Source organism: Hylobates moloch, unplaced genomic scaffold (genome assembly GCF_009828535.3).
Source record: "Hylobates moloch isolate HMO894 unplaced genomic scaffold, HMol_V3 SCAFFOLD_4, whole genome shotgun sequence".
Lineage (NCBI taxonomy): Eukaryota > Metazoa > Chordata > Mammalia > Primates > Hylobatidae > Hylobates > Hylobates moloch.
In genome coordinates, this window is record NW_026652279.1 from 46,072,261 (window position 1) to 46,094,834 (window position 22,574).

The 22,574-nt window shown below is 37.0% G+C and overlaps 1 protein-coding gene across 7 annotated transcripts in view; it reads right to left on the reverse strand.

Annotated features, from left to right (window-relative positions):
* Positions 1–2,062: 2,062 nt before the first annotated feature.
* Positions 2,063–22,574, reverse strand: part of GAP43 (growth associated protein 43) — a 99,581-nt gene continuing 79,069 nt past the window's right edge. For all 7 annotated transcript variants that reach the window (XR_009213119.1, XR_009213121.1, XR_009213120.1 and 4 more), the window contains one exon: positions 2,063–2,696. Coding sequence is in view for 3 of the 7 variants with exons in the window: in XM_032150120.2 (XP_032006011.1) it covers positions 2,608–2,696 (89 nt within the window). In the remaining 4 variants the exon portion in view is untranslated. The remainder of the gene's footprint in view (positions 2,697–22,574) is intronic.

The following is a 22,574-nucleotide window of genomic DNA, read 5'->3' on the forward strand; positions in this document are numbered from 1 at the left end:
CTATTTCTTTCAGTATAAATAAGGATTCAGCAGAAGATGTTTAGAATTGTGTTTTGAAGAAGTTGAATTTTTCCAGTCATAGGAATGTTGCTTTCAGGTATAGATTTGAGAAAGAGATTAAATCATTTCTTACCAAAACACAAAAACGAAACAAAAACCTTTGAGGTAAAATAGAATTTTTAAAGCAGTATGTTGCCAGATATCCTATGTGATATAACTTCAATCTATGAATGATCTTTTCAGCAGCTTATTCCACATCTGATGAGACTCTAATCAGATCATGACTGAGCCCCAGACATTCTTGCTTCCAAGTCTTCCATGAAATTCAGACCAACTCAGAATGAAATCAAACTCTTAAATTGTTTTAATATATGTTATTGATACTTTCTAACCTTTTTCTTTAGGTTGTTTCTCCCAGTGAAAATTCGACTTAGTGTCAGTGACCAAGGAAAGACCGTGTTGATTCAGTGAGGACTCATTTTTCATATGGCTTCACCTTTCTTTGATTAATTAGGCACTAGCTCTACACAAAGCTGAGCATAGTTACCAAGGTACAGGTTGAAACTCCGAGGATGACTTATTTAATTGATCTTCATTAGTATGAGGACTTTTTCTTTGACTTAGTTTTCTCTTCCTAGCTAGGAATTTCCATCTGCAGGTGAGGGTAGAAAGCTGAAGGGAACCCCCAGCCATGCATGTCTGTGAGAGGAGACTCAGGGCCAGAGCAGAACATGACATGTTAGGAATCTGCACCAGAATTGATTTAGAAAACGTAGGGAGGGATACAGAGCATAGATACTTCAGGACTTAGAGATATTGCTTTGTTTCTTACAAGATTTACCTTCTAACAGAAGGCATTTTAAAAACTGGAACTGGAAAGAAATTTGAAATGGATGTGCTAATGTACACCTTTTCTTTATATACGATCAACATCAGCAGGTACAATGATTATAACTAATCAAGAATCTGACAGCTGCCCTGTGTAGGAATTGTAAATTCAACATAAACTTATAAGCTGAAAAAGATACAATGGACTGGCTCAATACTTGGGTTAAAATAAATTAATTAAACAAAAGTCTGGGGGTTTTCAAGAGTTGTAGACATCTCTATAATGAATTTACTTTTTACAGACAGGGTCACTTTAGGTTGCTTAGGCTGGACTTTAACTCCTGAGCTCAAGTTATCTCCCTACCTCAGCCTCCCAAGTAGCTGGGACTACAGGCATGTGCCACCTCGCCCAGCTCCTCTTTGTAATATTTACCTTAGCAAAACCTAGAATAACTTTTCATTGGATAAACTAAACTTCTCTTAAATAATGAAAATACTCTGAGGTTATTTTAGTAAGAGTGAGTCTTAGTGTTTTTTTGTTTGTTTGTTTGTTTGTTTTTGAGATGGAGTCTCCCTCAGTAGCCCAGGCTGGAGTGCAATGGCGCAATGTCAGCCTCAGCCTCCCGAGTGCCTGGGATTACAGGTGCCCGCCACCATGCCAGGCTAAGTTTTTGTATTTTTTGTAGAGATGGGGCTTCACCATGTTGGATAGGCTGGTCATAAATTAGTGTCTCTTATGGGCTGAATTGTGCCCTATCCCCCAAATTTATATGTTGATGCCTTAAGCTCCAGTACCTCAGAATGTGACCTCATTTAAAAATGAGGCTTTGACAGAGGCAATTAAGTTAAAGTGAGGTCATTAGGGTGGGCCCAATTCAGTATCACTAGTATCTTTACAAAATGGGGAAATTTGGACACAAAGACAGGCATAAAGGGAAGATGTGAAGAGGCACAGTTAAAAGCCACCCATAAGCCAAAGAGACAGGCCTGCAACAGATATCTCCCTTGAGGGCTGGAGCTATTGGTCTTGACCAGAGCCTTAGCCTTCATCTGTGTTTTCTTTATCAGCGTCGTTGGTGTAAAACTGAGAGGAGAGGAAAAAGATGAAATGTAAGACCCTAGCATGTCCAACCAACTAATGAGAAGGTAGAACAGAAACACAGAGCCATTGGACCTTGATTACTCTCATGATTTATTAATATTCAGGTTGAAAAAGGAGCCTTAGAGCCGCAAGTTTACGCTAATTGGCACATTTGCTTTATTTATTTATTTTTAAAACAAACTGGGTTTTTTGAATTGTTTCCTTTTTGTTCATTCCATCACATTGAAAAGGAGGAAAACAAAAATGATTTTGAATTCACTCAATATTTTGGACTCCTCAGATGAACGGAACATTGTACACACACTTGGAACAGAGAGAGAGATAGAGAGGAAAGTGGACTCCCACAGGGCCACACGCACCAGATCAAATAACTTGGATACAGTGCAAGAATTTCCCAAAATGATTGAATCATCATTACCAAAAACTCGCCATAACAACACCGAGAAACAAAAAAATGTTTAAGCCACACTGTTTGACTTGGGATCTTTCCTGCTTTTTTTTTTTTTTTTTTTAAATGTTTGCCACACAGAGAGAAAGAGGGCTAGTGGGTGGGAAAGGACAGACTCACAGACGTGAGCAGGACAGGAGGGGACTTCAGAGTGGAGCTGAGAAGAGGGTAGGGAGAGACAGGCTCAGGAGAGGGGAGGGTGGGGATGTGGAAAGCCATTTCTTAGAGTTCAGGCATGTTCTTGGTCAGCCTCAGGTTCCTCTTCTTTACCCTCATCCTGCCGGGCACTTTCCTTAGGTTTGGTTTCATCTACAGCTTCTGAGAAAGAAAACAAGATAGGATGGGGGGAAAAGGAGAGAGTTAGTATGTTGTCTTATCTGCTCATACAACGGTGCAATGCATTTCTTCTTTTTATGTCATTTCATAAGAGCATTAAGATTAAAAGAGATTATTAATATCCCAGTTAATATACGTTCCAAGTTCAGAAGAATTTACCTCAAGGAAGCTGTTCAGTGGCACCTATGGAAGAACTCAGGAGCAAAGGTATGTGAGTGACAAGGAGACCACTTAACAGAAGTTACTGTGGTCTTTAATCTCTCAGCCTTACAATCAAGGTATCCACATACAGGATCTTCACATAGGGAATCAACGACAATCTTGTATTGCTGTTCTATTAGTGTCAGAAGAATTGTGACAGATAATTTATGTGGACCATCGAGCATCCATTCCAAGTCTCTTACCACTCATTTCCAGTATTGGAAAGTGAAGTAGTTGAATTTTCAGCTCCTGTGGGACAGTGCTAGTCAATTATATAGAGATAGAAGTCCCTAGAGAGGGCAGAGTTGGGTTTTGCCCTTCACATTCTCCTATTCCTGATCACTTGGACATCAAACAATACATGGCACTGTAGCAGCTGCCTTGTGACCATGAAGACAAAAACTATACACTAAGGATGGTGGCGCAAAAAGAAAAAATCATCACTGAGTGACTGTACCACTCCTAGATATCTTTCCCTCAGAAACAAGTCACTAGCCTCTTTAAAGCATTGTAATATAATAGTTTTCAGTTTCTTGCAGCCAAGCACATTCCAACTGAATACATTTATCCATAGGGATAGTACTGCTTTGCTTAACAGGGAGGATATCATGTCTTTTTGAAGGAAAATTTTTCCTTTGTTTCCCAACAGAACTCAGTCAACTGATTTTATGCTATCTGATAGTTTACTAATATGCTAGCTTGTGGAAAAAGAATTTATTTGCTCTGAAACAATATGTGTTGCCAAACAATCAACTCCCTGTGTCAGTGTCCTCCAAGACCACCCCTAGGTTCAGTGATTTGCTAGGAGGCCTCATGGGACTCAGCATGCAGTCTGCTTCATAACTAAAATTTATTGCAGTGAAAGAACACAAAGCAAAATAAGCAAAGGAGAAAATAAACAAAGCAGAAAATAAGCAAAGCAGAAAGTTGCACATGGGCAAAGTTTGGAGGAAACCAAACAAGTTTCTAAGAGTCTTCTCCCCATGGAGTCACCCAGGATGTGCTTAATTCTTTCAGCAATAAATTACCGTAACACATGGAAGATGTCATCTATTAGGGAAGTTTAACTGAGTTTGCATTGGTAATTGGTCAGGTAGGCACCCTCCCCTACCTGTACCTGTACAAGCAGGTACAAAATTCAGACTCCCAGAAGAAAAATAGATGTTCAGCATAAACCACATTGTTTGTACTATGATTTTAGGCACCTGGAACCACTCTTTTTATTATTATTATTATACTTTAAGTTTTAGGGTACATGTGCACAATGTGCAGGTTAGTTACATATGTATACATGTGCCATGTTGGTGTGCTGAACCCAGTAACTCGTCATTTAACATTAGCTATATTTCCTAATGCTATCCCTCCCCCCTCCCCCTACCCCACAATAGTCCCCGGTGTGTGATGTTCCCCTTCCTGTGTCCATGTGTTCTCATTGTTCAATTCTCACCTACGAGTGAGAACATGCAGTGTTTGGTTTTTTGTCCTTGTGATAGTTCGCTGAGAATGATGGTTTCCAGCTTCATCGATGTCCCTACAAAGGACATGAACTCACAAAGGACACGAACTCATCCTTTTTTATGGCTGCATAGTATTCCATGGTGTATATGTGCCACATTTTCTTAATCCAGTCTATCATTGTTGGACATTTGGGTTTGTTCCAAGTCTTTGCTATTGTGAATAGTGCTGCAATAAACATACATGTGCATGTGTCTTTATAGCAGCATGATTTATAATCCTTAGGGTATATACCCAGTAGTGGGATTGCTGGGTCAGATGGTATTTCTCGTTCTAGATCCCTGAGGAATCACCACACTGACTTCCACAATGGTTGAACTAGTTTACAGTCCCACCAACAGTGTAAAAGTGTTCCTATTTCTCCACATCCTCTCCAGCACCTGTTGTTTCCTGACTTTTGAATGATGGCCATTCTAACTGGTGTGAGATGGTATCTCATTGTGGTTTTGATTTGCATTTCTCTGATGGCCAGTGAACACTCTTGTCAGTTAAGGAATGATGAGAATCTTCTCAAAATCCAAGATCCCAGATGCTAGCCAATGGTCAACTTTGCAAACAAGCCTTTCTAAGGATAGCAGTCCCAGGCCTACTATATTAGCTGTTTTTTTTTTTCTCAATCCCTGATATTGATGATGCCCGTGTCTTAAAATGGATCTATTGTTATTGCTTGTCCTCCTTTTAACAACTACTAGGTGCTGATTATTCTTGGAAAGGTAAACTGGAGTCCACGGAATTTTGTTAGGCTAACAAATTTGTGTTTAATTAGAAGATAACAGACATAGTTTGAAAGCCCTTGAGCAAGGAATATAATACAGCTATGCTTTGAGGAGATTAAACTAGGAATACTAAACAAAATAGTTTTACTGTACGTAGATGTTGAGATTAGAGAAATGGGGTCATTAAGGAGACCATTAAAAGAGCTCATCAAAATATATGTCTCTTTTAAATCAGCCAGCTACATATTTACATTCAGATAAAGCTGAACATTTATACCCACCATTATTCAACACATTTCTGGAATTTCTTCTCTGAAATACCTATCAAAAAACATTCTTTTAGAGCTCTTCAGTAGCAGAAATGCTTATTTTTTGAAAATAGATTAGGTTTTTTGAATCTAACTAGACTAGTCTGGTAAATAAAGTAAGCAGCTATGATGGGTAACTTTACCTTATAATACTCACTTTTCACCAAGGTTTTAAAGTCTGACTTATTTTATAGAGTTCATAACTCACTATAAGCTATTCATAAAATATAGTTATTCTAGTGATGCTACCTACTACTACTCATAATATTTTTTTAAGGCTATAGCTTTCCAAAGTGACTATTATTACCTCTTGAACAACAGTGCACCTAAGTTTTGCATGAAACTAACTCAATTCTGATCATTATAATACTCTATGCATCAGCAGTATTCCTCAGGAATTATAAAAATTTTGGTGTGCTAATGAGTTATTTAATTTTCTACCAGAAGAAAGATTCCAGATTTATTTCAGTGAAGTCCTTCTAAAACAATCAGGAATTCTTTTGGAGAGCTTGCTTAGTTCCCTAACCCTGCTCAAACCTTTGGATATTACAAGTATGCCCAAGGTAGTTTACCATCCTTATCAGTTCCAAGAAGCAATGTTTTTAGTGCCCTTTTCAAACTGTGAAATAAACATAATATTGATTTACACAACCCAGAAACATGTAGAAAGATAGTAGTTATAGGAGCAAGAGAAGACTTCAAATCTCTCCTTCCAAAATAAAGACATGGGAGCTATTATGTATGCTTAGAGGGAGATTAGGAAATGAGAGCAAAAAGGAAGTAGACTGAGAAAGGTGAGAATTGCATGTTTGTTGAATAAAGGGAACAAAACTCAAAAATGCAGAAGCAGAAACCTGAACATTCAGATGGTTCTGAGATGCAGCTGCACTTTCTGTTCCCTTGTTGGAATACAATCAAGCTAAATCCTCCCAAATTCTCCCACTTTCTCTTGTCATCCATTGCCTGGTCCTAGGACAAAAGATGAAATTTGGCACAAATCTGTTTATTATGACGGGAAATTATGAAGCTCTATTAAGAGAGCTTCAATATATATTCATTTTCTCAAATGCTTCAAAGTATTTTAAATGTAAGTATTTATTAACTTATTTGTTCAATAAGTTGTTACTGGACACCTGCACTGTGCCAGGCATTCTTTTAGGTACTGAGAAAAAAAAAAAAGCAAAATCCTTGCTGTCCTTAAAGCCTTTTATAATATACCTTTAAAAGACAATAAAATTCAGGCTGGGTGCGGTGGCTCACACCTGTAATCCCAGCACTTTGGGAGGCTGATATGGGTGGATCACCTGAGGTCAGGAGTTTGGGACCAGCCTGGCCAAAATGGTGAAACCCCGTCTCTACTAAAAATATAAAAGTAGCTGGGCATAGTGGCACATGCCTATAATCCCAGCTACTAGGGAGGCTGGAGCAGGAGAATCGCTTGAACCTGGGAGGCAGATGTTGCAGTGAGCAGAGATCCTGCCATTGCACTCCAGCCTAGGGGACAAGAGCAAAACTCTGTCAAAAAAAAAAAAAGACAATAAAATGTATAATTATAGAATGTTAGAAATGAGTGGACCCTTTAAGATCATCCAGTCACTAAACCATAAACTCTTCAAGGGTAACAGCAGTACCCACTTCAGCTCAACCTTGAATCCCGTGTCCAGCACAGAACCTAATTCAGGAAAGACCTTCAGTAAATATTTGTTGAGTGAAGGAATGACTAGACAGCCTCATTTTACAGGTGATGACACTGAAGTCTAGGTGCATAAAGGAACTTTTCCTAAATCATATGACTTGCTTATGAGCAAGCCAGAGCTAGAACTCAGGTCTATTTGTTCAGGTTTTCTGATTATATCAGGTGGCCAAACTCATTTTACCAATTCAGCACTAGAAACTAAGTAGCTAGAGTCCACGGGGTTTTAGTGACCTATAAAATTTTAGAGATTAAAAAATCGTTGGCTCCAAAGTATAAAATAAAAACCATAAATTAAAATTGATGAAGCTTGATTCGATGGCTACAAAAGGAAATGTTAGTTAGCTGGAACATATAAAACTCTCTCTCTCTCTCTCTCTGTCTATATATATATATATATATATGAGCTTAAACTAATTTTTTACTTGATATTATTGAATATTAAGCAAAATATTTGCTTTGTTTTAAGCGAAGGGATGACTAGTTGACAGCAAAAATAGTGGGTCAAGTCAATAGATGCAGTGAAAGTTTTATAGGCCACCAAGAAATTATGGGGAGGAAAATAAAATATGGACAGAGGAAACAGTGTAAAGCAACAATCTTTTACAACTTCCAAAGTGAGATAAACTAAGAACTCATGATAACATTTTTTTAAAATTCTACATCCAAATAAAGGGACAATAGCCAGATGTGGACAATACACCTGCTCTAGCTAACTCTACTTTTGGTAGGAGACTGCATATGAGTTTGGGAAAGGTTTTAATCTCTGACAAAGCAGAACTTATTATAAACAGAATCCAAGTTTTGTATAAATAGTTCCATTTAAGCCTGAATACCAGAGGGAATATTTTGATATTGCTAGCTTATTCTCCCACTGATGTCAACCCTAGATAAATCATTGCAGTGATAAATAATGTCGACTGTTTAGTTTATATCTACAGTTTCTTACCTGTTCTATTCAGCAGCTTAAAACAACTGCCTGGAAAGAATTATGGATTATGACTTCCCTGGTCCTTTGTATAAAGTATTTAGCTACAGTTAACATTTTTGAGCTCTTACTATGTGCTCAGAACAGTGTGAAGTGTGCCTGTATCATTGCATTTAATTCTCACATCTACCTTAATCACCCCATTTCACAGCCGAGGAAACTGAGACACAGGGAGACTGAATGGTTTACCTAAGGCCACACTGTAAATTCCAGCGTAGGACAGAGTTATCTCAGCAGCTTTTACTCTAGTTGCTTTCCCTGGTTTTACCTTTGCCCAAAAAGAATGGGTGAGTTCAGAGTGATAACTAAAGCAGGGAGTCCAGTCCACAGCTATGTAGGCCTGAAGCTTACAACGTTTAAAAATTGTACCATTAAAAGCAGCTAAAAATGAAGGGAAGAATCCTGATTAGTCTTCTGTAATATAAATCTGGTCTTGGCACTTTCCAGCACTAATTGTATTATTTGTAAATGCTAGAGATGAGTTAATATGTAATCTTTAGTATTTTGTGCAAAATCTTTGATCATCATGGTGAGTGTCAAAGACAAATGAATGGCTGAGGCCAGCTGGTCACTCCAATTACCATGATCCAATTAGAGTAAATAGTCACATTCCTCATCTAGCGGATCAACCTCCCTCTGAGACAGTTATTACTTAGGAAGAGGCTATAGAGGCTAGAAGATTGAAGTGTGATTTTCAACACCAAGTGACATAGAATGAGTGAGTAGAAGCAATGACCTGGAGCTAGCAAATGAGGAAAGCCTTGAAGTGCTAGTGTGACGGCTGAAATCCAGCAAGGTGAAGCGTAGAATATGCTTGTTCCTTTTCAGTTTGCCTCTGAATAGTACTTTCACTTGTATTAAACATTAAAACTTAATATTAGTACTGTTAATTTGTTTAAGACATTACAGGAAAAACGAAAATGAGTCACAGTATTATGGACTAAATGTCTGTGTTCCTTCAAAATTCATATGTTGAAATTCTAACCCCCTAAGGTGATGGTCTTAGGAGTAGGAATCTTTGGGAGGTGGTTAAATCATGAGGGTAGAGGACTCATGACTGGGATTAGTGTCTTCATGAAAGAGACAACAGAGATCTAGCTAGTCTCTTCCACCATGTGAGGACACAGCAAGGTACGGAGAAAGCTGGCCCTTACCAGAATTTGTCTGTTGTTTATAAGCCACCTAGTTTATGGTGTTTTATTATAGCAGCCAAAGACACTCGGGCTGTGTAGTGACCATTGAATGAATTTCCTAAGACTATTACTATTATCTACCTAGTGATGGCTTCTCCCCAAATCCATCTTTACGAGGGCAAAATCAATCCCCCAAATCCAGTTCTATTATAAAACAGAATGTGTCTAAAACAAAGACAATAAACAAAAACCGATGATATGTTTTAGTTTTAAATTTAGTTTTTAAATTTAGTAGTTTAGGCTTTTTTTCCTTTTAGGGGAAAAAAGTTTTTTCAAGACACAAATTTTTCAAATGGAACATGGTCATATTTTCAGGAGTAAATAACCTTATTTATATGAGAGGCTTAAGCTAGAGGCTCAAAAACTTGATTAAATTATTTAATGAAGTTGATTAAATACTCTTGCTGTGCCAAGATTTAGTCTCAAAAATTATATTCAGTCATTTGGACAGATAATGTCAGAATCTGATAGAAAGCTGTAATCTGCCCATGCCATGGCATTTTAGCCTTGACAAAAACATTGCTCTTCCAAGCCCAAAGACAGCTTAGAGATTACCACCACGTTCACTGGCAGCCTCTGTGAATTTTGTCATTTCTGTGTTAACTTAAAAAGAGAAAGTTAACATCATAGAAAGTAAATTCGTACATTCTTGATGCATGATAGCTCAAGGATCCTTCAAAAGGGAAGAAAGAAAATGTTTTCGTTCATTCATTTATTCATCCAGTGAAAGAAATTGAGTCTTACTATGTCCACACACTGTTCCACGAACTGCAAATATAGCAGTGGTGACACAGCAATGAAAACACAAAGCAAAAACCTCTAAGTTCTTGGAATTTATATGCTAGCAAATTACTGTAATAATGTGTTGTTTGTTGGAGAAAGAATGGTAAAGGAAAGAATAGCTAGATAAGAAGCACTCAGCCCTAAGGATCATAATTCATCCTGGGTCACTTCTCTTGGATTTGCAAAGCTGACTAACTTGAATGAATCTCAGAAGTTTTGAAAAAGGAAAAACCATAGTAGTTTCCATATTCTTGATCCACAACCACAATTCCTAAGAAAGATCAAAACCACACTAAGACAGCAATAAAGATCTAAGTTATCTCTGCATGTATTTACAACAATGTAATGGTAGCCTTAAAGGATTCAGGGGATTAGGTGGACAATTTCACAGTGGTCCTTGAAAGATGTATGCCAAACTTGCTCTCTGATTCTTGCTAAAATAGAGTTTGGAAGCAGTTCTTGCCTTTATGCATTCCATTCGTTTCCTCGAAAGGATGAGAATAGCATGTCGATGCATTCTGTTGGTGAGCAAATACCAGGAGCATATGCAGCAGCGGCTGCTTGTGCGCTCAGCCAGGCAGCCTGGTTGCAATGCTGCTGGAGGGATGGCGATGTTCCCAGCTGCCATTGCCTATGCTGAGCTCTAATGGCCCTGTTTTCTGGCTCCGGTCCAGGCCCCTCCACAGCCCTACATTACTGAAATTAGGTTGAGTGGATTTCCGAGTAAAACATTACCTCTTGGGACCTGCCCAGCTCTCCCCAGCCTTGTCAACATTGATTAAATAGAAGCTGCTGTCATCCTGGGGCCATGCCCACAATTACTCTACCAATCACCAATGGGCTGTGTGTTTGCTTCCTCTCTTTTTATTTTCATCTTTCTTGAATATTAAGCATCATCACCTCAAAAGCTCAAAGGAAAGTAATAATAATAATTAAAAAAATCTTTGGCAGCTAACTCACATATGGCCCTTTTGTTGCTCACACAGTCTTTTTCTTTAGCTGTATACCAGATGTCCATCTGGAGCCTGGATCATGGCTTTCAGTGGTCACTGTGATCCACATTTTGCTCATTTCATTACTATGTTTCACATTTTAAGTTTCTTTCAAAACACTAAGCCAGTATATTTCATTTTGATGTGAGGAGAATTATGCAAATAACACCTCTGCCCCCATTTCTTCCTTACTTTCCAAGCCCTTGAAAGAGAGAATAACCTTTTTGCTAATAACACTATATACTTACGGATTTCAAAGAGTTACCAAGAAGAAAAATCAGAGGCAGCATGATGAGGTCCCAGTGATATCTGCAATATGCCATCTACATGTCTACTTTTTCCGTCAAGTTTAGGCCTAAGACCAGGCTGATTCCTATTCTAGCCTAAACTTTGCCACTAACTAATCATATGACCTCAGAGAAGATGCTTTTCCTTTCTTTGTCTCAGTTTCCTAATTTACACATAATGTGAATAATAATGCCTGCCCTGCCTTATTGTTGGTTGTTTGGAGTTTGAAGGGAGGTATTTGAAAGTGCTTTATAAAATCTAAAGTGCAGAATGTAGTTTGTCGAGATTTTAATCCATTTATGGGGTTTGAGGTTTGCTGAATTTTAATCCAACCTTCAGGAAATGAAGGATTTGGGAAACTCACTCAACCTAATTCTAGCTGCCCAAGTTTAATAGTCTCAAGAGAAAAAAAGCAATTCTTCCACTACCCCCCAAAAAGCTTCTTTCCCAGACAGATGATTAAGAGACCTTCTTCTCTAGAAAGTTTCTGTAAAGTCTGACTCTGATGAGAAAACAAAGATATGAGTGACTAATTAATTAGAGAGCACTACTCAGAAAATAAAGATATGAGTGACTATTAATTAAAGAAGGCTACTCTTATAAAACTAGGACAGAATATAATATTTCTAGTCTACAGAACAAAAGACAGTGTTTTTTTCTTAACGGAGGAAAAAAACCAGAGTTTTTTTAAAAAAATTAAAACTAAAGCCAAAGAAGGTGCAAGTTGACTAGCCTTGAAAACTTCTTAAAACATTATTTATAAAGAATGTCTACCAAATCATCAAAAATTAGTGTTCTCTCTTCTTCTCCAACTAGAAATATGCAGAAACATCAATAATTATAATTTACATGGCTTGCCTACTTGCCTTCAATAATTTTTGGAATAAGATGAAGTAAATATATTAAGTTAAATGATGTTAACTTTATTTCTTACCATTATTACAATGAATAAGTCAACTTCTAAAGGTTAAAATTTAAAACAAGAAATTAAGGGTATTCTCACTTTAGTATAACAGTCAAATAAAATCACTCCCTCATCCCTGCTCCCAGCTAAATTACATGCTGAGCTGGCAGTGGAATCTGTGGGTCTATTGAGGCATTGCTTCAGTTTGTTTGGGGGTTGGAGGGAAGAGGTAGAATGTAGAGTCAGCCTAAAGATAAACACTGGTGGCTCCGATGGCACTGAGAAATTATGAGAAATGCCATGTCGAGAATAGAAAAGTAATGTGATAGTGAGTGTTGTTAACTAATAGTGATGATTAGAAACATTTCATCCTAGGAATTTTTGTTTTCCTCCTTTCTGTAGGGGTGCGTGTGTGTGTGTGTGTGTGTGTGTGTGTGTGTGTGTGTGTATTTAGAACTTAAAAATCCCATGTGTGCCCAAACTTTATCATGGGCTTCTAAAGACCTGAGTTTCAGGGGCTCTGTTCTCTCAGCATTTTCAAATTCTTGTGAGCTTGCCATAAATTGATTGCAAGTGGTCATTATCACAGTTGCAGTGTTGGCTCATAGCACTTTGCCTTCAAATAATTTCCTGAATTCTTTTTGAAATAAGGACTATTCTATTCTCCCAGGGGAATTCCAAATACATGCGCGTGCGTGCACACACACACACACACACACAAATAACCGTGAAGAATTTATAGCTTTATTTAAGAACTTTGATATATGGTATAACCACAGAACTCTAAAGCTTGAAGTAACGTAAGAGATACTTTAACACCCAATTTTTTGATAAGAAAATTGAAGCTATAAGAGATTAGGTAATTTCTCTATGGTCATAAAATTGAAAAAGGCAGCACTGAAATCCAGGACACCTGACTCATAGCCCAGTACTCTTTCCTTTATGTTATGATATTTTTCTAGGAGACTGGTGCAGATGACATTCAAAACCCAAAAACATGCTTTATCTTTATGCCTTGGCAGGCTGGATTTGCTGAGACAATGAAGCTGATAGTTTGGTTTAATTATCTTACCAAACATAAAAATGGAAAAGAAGGAAAAAAATAGGCTACGTTCTTAAATAATTTGAGTGGACAAAAATCATAAAATCTAGGTTTCACTTTGGGAGGGTTCATTTTCAACAGAATTTTATTATTAACTATTTTTTTTACCCAGTTTTCACTGTGAAGGGACATTAAATAATGAAATTTTTTTGCTATGAACTCTAACCATGGACACAAGCAAGAGGTTGGAGAGCTAATTGGTCTCAATAAAAACAGTTTATATATCCCAAAAATTTGGTTCAAAACAATTTTTAATGGATTTCTCAGAGATTTGAACTAAACCAAGTTATAAAAGAAAGACTGGAATAAGCAGAACCATGTCACTGATATTCAACTATATAAGTGCTTTTTTATACTGATCAATGAATCAGAAAAAGATTTTGTTATTCTCCCTCTTTAAAAACTCCACAAATCAGTTTTAATCAGGTTTAAAATAAACAAATATGTTTTAAATATTTGAGTTAAAATATCTAAATTATCTCCAAACAAAATTTGATTTTAACACTTATTTCACTCAGTTCAAACTTCTCAATTTTCACAGTAAAAACTAGGTCAAGGTATAGCCTGTGATATCTACAGACAAAAAAAAAGAGTAGGTGAATAATTTTTCTAGGTTGACTTAGAATGTGATTTCCTAGAAAGAAAACTTTTGGGAAACTTTTATTTTATATGGTAACCATAAGTTATCTACATTGCTTGGCACATTATAGTGAATCAGCACTTTAAATTGTAGTTCTCAAACCATACACATGAATCCGTGGGTGCTACAGTGAACTCACAGGAGTGCCAATATATATTTTTAAATTTGGGAGAAACTATCTGTTGGATACTGTGCAATATACTATTATTAAGCTCCTTGAACCTAACTATCTAATAAGCAGAGGTTTAGGGGTGCCATGAAAAAGTTATCGAGCCATAAACTGAAAAAGCTTGAAAACAGCTGTTTAAAATTAACATTAAAATCAATTGCGCATGTGTATACATATATATGTTCATGTATACTTGCAAAATGCAGTGAAAATTGAGAATGCCGTTTGAGACTTTAAACTGCTATAAAAGACAGTTACAATATAACTGATTATCCAGTAATAACCTTTTTTCATATTAGCATTTTAAAAAGCTACTTAGTCAATGTTTGTACATCACCTTGAAAATGAAAAAGTGCTTTATGATTTGGTTCATTAGCATATATTCTTTGACACAGGCCTTAGAGTGAAATAAGCAAATTTATGTTATTGTTTTAGAACATAATCCATTTACCAACCTTTAATTCTAGGAAGTCAATGTTAATTGTATGTGTTTAACACTCTGAAAAGAAGTTTACAAGAAACACATCAGTAATTTCAATTCTACATCTCCCCATTTCACTCCACAGGATCCCAGTTGAGAAGAATCCCAGCTAGGTGAAAACCTGAGCTGGGATTTCAGCCTCCAGCCTTCACAAACTCAATTGCCTAAGAGGCCAGGCAAACAACATTAATGTGAAAATCTGGCCAAGGGTAAAATTGGCAGTGGGGTCTGTGGGGAACTGGAGAGTGCAGGTTTTGCCTAAAGTCATTTAAAAATGCTAAAGAACTCTGGCTGCAAAAGCAAGAGGAGGCAGGGTGTCTGGAGTAAGACATGTAAATTTGTGGACTCTGACTTAAAATGAAAGAGGTTCCCATTAATCAAAACTAATCAGAATAAAAGGCAGTCTCATATTTGCCTACAAGAACTAACTGCAAATCTGGGGTTCTGAATGACAGTGCTGATTTTTCTATTTTACTAAACTTAAACTACTGGCATTTAAGATTTTTCAGTGAAGTAAAAATAAATAATACCTATTTCAGATTTTATAAATGTCCCACCAAAGCAAAAAGAGATAGCAAAAAAAACCAAAAACAAAAAACAGCCAGTTGTCAATATCATCTGTTCCCTCACTTGCCACTCAAATATTCTACAACTTTACATCTCTCCATGTGCCTTTCAGATGTCCTACATTCCTTGTAGTAGATGCTGTTGGTGCCCCTCTGGGATCTTCTTTACCAGGTCCATGCTCCCATCCCCCAGCTGCCGGAGGTGTTGGCTGCTAACAGCCCCACCTGCCACTTGGGTAAGGGATAGAAAATAGGAGCCACCTCAACCTGGTTCCTGAGGGGTCATGCCCCTCTGCCTACCGTGACTCCACTCCAGTACCCTTGCTTTTGGACAAAACAACCTCTATGGTGCAATTTGTGCTTCAGAGCTCTCTGTTGGATCAGGCTGAGACCACATTTCCCCTGAACTCTCGTCTTTGCCTGGTATCTTCCTCTGCTCTATCCTCTTTTCTCATTCTCTTATAAGTTTGCACCAATAAATTATATGCACAAGAATTCCCTTCTTGGACTTTGATTATGGAGATCTGGACCAAAGATATCTCTTTAACCAAAAATTACAAACTGGAGTTGGGAGGCAGACCAGCCAATGATATCAGCGAAGGATGTAGTAAATCTTCAAGGTTGACTCATTTGGATTTACTGCTTACAATTCCTATGACCCAGCTCAACTATATTTTCAACCTCCAAACTTACACTAAACAGAATTCACCACTTCATTCTCATATGGAAGTTATATGCCTTGCATTATATCATGGTTTGTGGTATCTTTTTAGTCTTCTTCAGTTGACTGTGGACTAACTTCTCAAAAGAAAGGTATACATTTGTTGGTGTTTTAACTCCACAAAAGCAGAGATTTTTTTTTTGTTCACCAGTGAATACCAAGTACCTAGAAACATGCCTGGAAAGTATGTTTGTAGGTACTTGGCATATATGTGTGTGTATATATATGTGTGTGTGTGTGTGTGTGTGTGTGTGTGTGTATCCCGATATATATATCTTGACTGCTTTGTGACATGTAGATGTCACCAAAGTAATTAAAGTAACCTCAATTACCTCAGGAAGAAAACCTGTGGTCCTATAATGTTACCATGATCAAAGGAAATAGCAAAAGTTTGTAAATTTAAAAAGAATGGATTATAAAAAGGAACCCAATGCTATTCTGTTTCATAGCCATGAAAATCATTATCCCATCATTCTCCACTTTTTTGCTAACTTTAATTTTATACCTATCTTCTAATTTTATAACCAAGTATTCATATATAAAGAAAAAGTAAGAAATAGATATCTACTATAAGCATAACTATTTTTAGATGCACAGAATAGTAGTTAAGAGAGTTGATTCTAGAGCCAGAGTGTTTACATTTAAATTCTGTCTCTCAGGCTGAGTGCAGTGGCTGATGCCTGTAATCTCAGCCCTTTGGGAGGCTGAGGTAGGAGGATCACTTGAGCCCAGGAGTTCAAGACCAACCTAGGCAACATAGGGAGACTCAGCCTCTACAAATAATTAAAAAATTAGCTGGGCATGGTGGCATGTACCTGTGGTCCCAGCTACTTGGGAGGCTGAGGTGAGAGGATCACTTGAGCCTGGGAGGTCAAGGCTGCAGTGAGCCACTGCACTCCAGCCTTGGTGACAGAGCAAGAGCCTGTCTCAAATAGAAACAAATAAATAACAAACAAATAAATAAATAAATTCTACTTCTGACACGATGACCTTGAGTAAATTACTTAACCTCTCACTGCCTAATTTTTTATAATATTGGTACCCACCTCGTGGGGTTGTTATGACAATTAAATGTGTTCATTTGAAGTCCATATCAATAAATGACGTATTTAAGTAAGTGCTTATAAGTGTTGGCCATTATAATATGACTAGAAGGGATCTAACATTGGTTAATGTTTACTATGTGCCAAGCGTTGTGCTAAGAGGTTTCACATATAGGTAATCAATATGTATCTTCACTGCTTTTCCATTTCTTCATAAGTAAAATAGGAATAATAATATCTACCTCATAAATTTGTGATGAACATTAAATGACAATAAAAATTTTAAAACGCCACTTCTTTGCTCACATGAATGCCTAATAAATGAGTTATCTTCAACCTTTTCCCTTCTAACTTATGCTTATCCAATCATAACTCACAGCCAAAGAGAAACTGTCTTCAAATATCCTGACAAAGAAAGAGAAGAGTCTCTGACTTGTAAAGTTTCTGCTTGTGGAGTGAAAAAAAAAAATAGTTTTTTGAAAAAGGCTTTGAAGTCAGGGACCAAAGTCCAAAAATGATCACAAAGGCAAAGGTGACCATCGGCCAAACTTGCAGGGCAGCAAAGAAGAAAAGTCATGATTCAGTAATACAAGAATCAAGGCTACTAAGCAGTAATGCCTTCAAGGGCAAAGACCTTTCTGATATCGATGGTATTTAAAAGCAGAACAGCCTTCTCTATTTCACATCTAAAGAACAGCAGCCAGTTGATTAAACAAACAAAAGCCTTACCTTTGAGTTAGCTTCATTTGTAGAAAAACTATGTTTACCATACTGAGTGAGTAAAAGGCCAAGTCACGGCCTACCCCCAGCTGGGTAGTAAATCTTGCATCCAATAGGCAAGTTACAGAGAGGATGGCAATTCTCCAGGCTTAAGACATTCCATCCAACTTCAAGAAAAATTCCCTTGTTCAATCATAATGCTGGAATCCTATACTTGAAAAGGACCCTAAGACTTCTTTTTAATAATTGATCCCTTAAGTTTCAGGAAAATGGCAAGATGCAATGAGATTTTTCAGCTTTTTTGTGAGAAAGTTCTCATTTCCAGGAAGTACTGAAGTTATCTGGGGACAGGCATATGATGAAGGAGAAATCCTTTGAGAAGACTGCGTTGATGGGGTTCTTCTTTCTCCTTATGCAAAACACTCTTGTTTCTGGGCCTTCTCAAATAGGGAATCCCAGCAGACTTTGAACAATAAAGAATCAGAATGGGGTAGGAAGTGGCTGTTCTCTTGAAAGATTTCTAGGCAAAGAGATGTCATACTTCTTTTGGAATCTTGTTCAAACATGATTGAAGTTAGCACCGACCTCCACCCTCCACGAAGGATTTTCTATAATTCCTCCTGCTGCATTTTGGAGGAAGTCAATAATTTTCAAAAAATTATACCTCGTGTATTTGATGTTAATTATTTATGTCCATACTTAAGAGGTGAGGAAAAATTAAACAGGCTAATCATGTTTGTTGGTAATTTTTTATTGAATCTACTTTCTTAGCTTTTCCTTCTCACAGTTTTTCACATTCATCGAATGATTGCATAAGCATTGTACCAGCCTTTTCAAAAGTTTGGGTTTTTTATGTTTTGGTATTTCTATTATACCCATTGTTTTCAACAATGTCACCCTAGATCTCATCTAATGAGATCAATCATAAAAGTGTTACTGTAGTAATTCGTGTCTGCCAGACTTTGAGAAAGCTAACGAACTATCTTTCAGTTATACTGATTTCCATTTAAAAATTCAATAAATTATTTTAAATGTTTTAATATATGATGAGTTAATATTCCTTATTATAAAGTTGGTATTTCCAACACTTACCTTTAAAAGCAAAAGCAGATCTAGGTTTGCCAAATCCCATGATCTGATATTTGATTAAATGATTTAATTATCTGACACCAGGGTTAAAATACAGAAACTAAAGCCAGACATAATTTTAGCTCTGTAAGAATGACACCAATAGTGACTACAGCTGCCTAAAAATATTTCCTATTTATATCTATTGCTTGGGTAACATTTAAATTTTTAAATAAAAGCACTGCATTTATGGGTCATATTCATTCAGCTCATGCCTTGCCATGGTTCGGCATGATGTGTTTGGGTAGTACTTGAGATTAGCCAGACAATTATTTGTCTTTGTTGTTTAATTTTCCCTTATGGCTGTATCTACACAGCACAAAGTAAACTAGAGAGTTGGCAGTTGTCTTGTTAATTTTATCAAAGCAAATGGCTAAGCCACATAAATCAGGACAAAAATACAAAATCTGTATATATTGTCACAGACTCAGCTTGTAGTTGTTCATGAAATCACAAAGTAACAGAAGCTGAAGGAGACCTTAGAGATGATGTGATTTCAGTTCCTTATTCTCTATGAGAAAAGCTAAAGATGAAGAGTTTCTGTGACTTGTCCAAAGACACACAGCTAATTAGAATTCAGCGATCCTCCGTTAGATCACATTGCCTTTCATAGCCTTGGGGAATGAGTATATTATACTGCTTGATTTTAACTTGCGTCTCTTCCAAGAGTCCTAAATGTACTGTATTACTCCACTCCTCTCTCCCTTCTTTCTTCCATCTCTCCATTCCTATTTTTGTTTGAGAAATGCAAGGTAATTCAATATAATTTTGCTTTAAGGCCTACCAAAAGTAATTTTAGATACTCTGGAGGCTTGCAGAATCATGGCTGAGGATTACTGTTTTATCAAATTCTAACATGTTATGTTCAAATTGTGGAAGGTGAAGTGGATATTTTATGCAGAAAGAAAACAAGTGGAGACCTCTAAAATTAGTAACTAAGGTTGAATAGTTAGCATTTGATTATGGTAGGCTTCATAGACTAAATGGCTTAAGAGTTACTGGAGAATGAAAATCCAGAGATAGCTAAAATTACTACAAATGCTATCATATCTAAGAATTTAAGAGATCGTTTCACTATCCTGAGGAAGAGGAAATAAAAGTGCAGATAATTCCTCCCATCTACCACCCCCTTCACCTCCAGTGCCAGCAGAATGTTAAAAAGCCAACTGTGAAGATTTAACTCAGTTTGGGAGTTAATTTTTTAAATATTATTATACCAAAAAAGCCTTGCATTATATACTTGCATGTGTGTAAATAAATGCAATCTCCATCTCTTACTGGGACAATCCATTTTGCAGTCATTGTGTGCCTTGGCTTCCTGGGGCCTGTCAAATTACGGTGCTGCTTTTGAGTAAAAAATCACTTTTGGAATCAATAGCACTCACTGGAACACAACCAGAACTATATTGAAAAAGTGATGTTAGTATTTGTACTGATTTTTCATTTTTTAGTCAAAGATCTCCAAGCTCTTTACTTATTTTTAGTGGCAAAGAATGTTATAGATTTGACTATTTGGAAACACTGAAACAATAAACAGTTAAAGAACAAAGAGTCATGGAGAGTCCATGTTTTTAGAGGATAGCACTATAGAGTCATGTACGCTCTGCCTATCATATAATACAGCCATTTGAAAAATCATCTCTCACTTTTCTCAATCCAATGTTTTTTTCCTCTCCAATAAAGCCATTTTCCAAGACATACTTTACATCTAGAAACTGCCTCCTATTTATTATCTACCTTATTTCAAAATCCTATTTATTTGAAAGCAATCAGAATACATACAGAAACTTCAGAGTAGAAAGAGGCTGGGGAGATCCTCTAGCATTTCCCCAACTAATGCAGGAATCCCCTATGACACCCCAGGCAGATGGACAGCCTCTGCTTTAACAGGCATTCCAGCTCTTCAGTAAATTATTCCAGACACTCAGCTGAAATCTACTCCCTCTAAGTTTCTATGGAGTTCTGTCTTCTGGAATAACACAGAACAAATATATCTCAAATATATTCTCTGACACATGATAGCCCTTCAAAAAGGCAAAAATAGCCTCTTTCCTCATAAAGTTACAAACATCTTATTTTCTTCTTCAATCACCAAACTTCACTAAAAAATAAACTGGAATTGTGCCATCTCTTCCTCACCTCTCCTTCCTTATTTCTCTGTGAACTGAATTTTAGCTTTACTGTGTTTAATAACAGTGTTTTCCTTGATTTCATAAATATACATATTCCCAATCCTAAGGCCTTTTCTCATTTACCATTGTTCTTTATCTTTCCTTAAGTACTCTTTATTTTGACTGTTGACCTTTACCTGAGCACTGTACTCCCGAAACATCAACAATTAGAAAAGTCCCTTAGCCTTTTGCTTTCTTAAATCTCCCACATCTTTTTGTACTCCAGGAAATGGCTAACCTTGAAGAACACTCTTCTCCATATGACTTGCGTCAACTTCCCGTAAGACTCAGGGATGATCCCCCCCTTTACCTGTAACAAGGGCAAATACAGACCTTTCCCCTTTTGCCTGAACCTGCTGACCAAAATAGATACAGATACTCTAACTTTCCATTTTTTGGCTTATGGATGTTTAGCTGAGATTAGAATTTTTTCCTTTGAAATGAGCTACACACACAGAGAAACAAATCCTGTTTACTTGACTGGACTTCCCCTGATTGCAAAACAACACAAAATTACCTGACCTATAACTTGTCTACTCCTTCCTATAAAAGTCTAATGGAAAACCACCCTGCCAAGACATGATCTTGAGACCTGGAGTCTCTTGCAACAGATTAAGTAAAATCATCTCCTTAACTGTTGGTGCATTTTGGCTTTGACACCTTCTTAAAATATTTCTTTTTCTTAGCTTCAATGAGCACTATATTCTGCATTTATTTCTGCTGTTTTCTAGCTTTTCTTTTGCCATTCTGGGTCTAGTTTTTTCTTTCTGTCCCCTAACATGACCGCAATCCAAGATTCAAGTCTACATTATCCTTGTAGACTCTGTATCAGAAAAACTCATTCCCTCTAATGACTTCAATCCTGACCTCTATCCAGGTAACCGCCTGATTTATATTACCACTGTCTTATCATTAATCCTTAAAGATCACTGTAAGCATATTACTTTCTTTATCATGAAATTTTAACTCCTTGTCTCATATCTATCAAATTCCAAATTCTACTTCCGACTTCTTAAATTCTTAAATTCCAAATTCTTACTTCCCAAGTAAGTAAGTACAATCTTGACTCCACTCCTGGCTCCAATCCGATGTCTTTATTTGAGACATCACCTGACCATTATCTCTACAAGTGTAACCAGATTGGCCTTAACATTCTCTCAGTGATTCAGACTTAAAACCCTCTCTCCCAAATGCACCTATATCTGTTGATTCTTCTTTCTCAGAGGAACATCTCTCTAATGGAGGCGAAGAAATGGAAAGAAAATATTTAAAAATAGGAACTGTACTAATACAATTGATGTTAAATATATCAGACTCAAAGAGAATTGAGTCTAGCAATACTACTACAATTTGGGCATGGAATCAGTAATAGCCAATGGGAGGAAGGACAGGTTGCGGGGGTGGAATGTCTGAGGCTTATGATTATGAGAAATAATAAAATAGAAGGTCCACAGCAGAAGTCGTCAACAAACATTGGAGGTTGGTAGAACACAGCAACTAAAAACGTCCAATGTAAACCAACCATGGACATTTGGGGA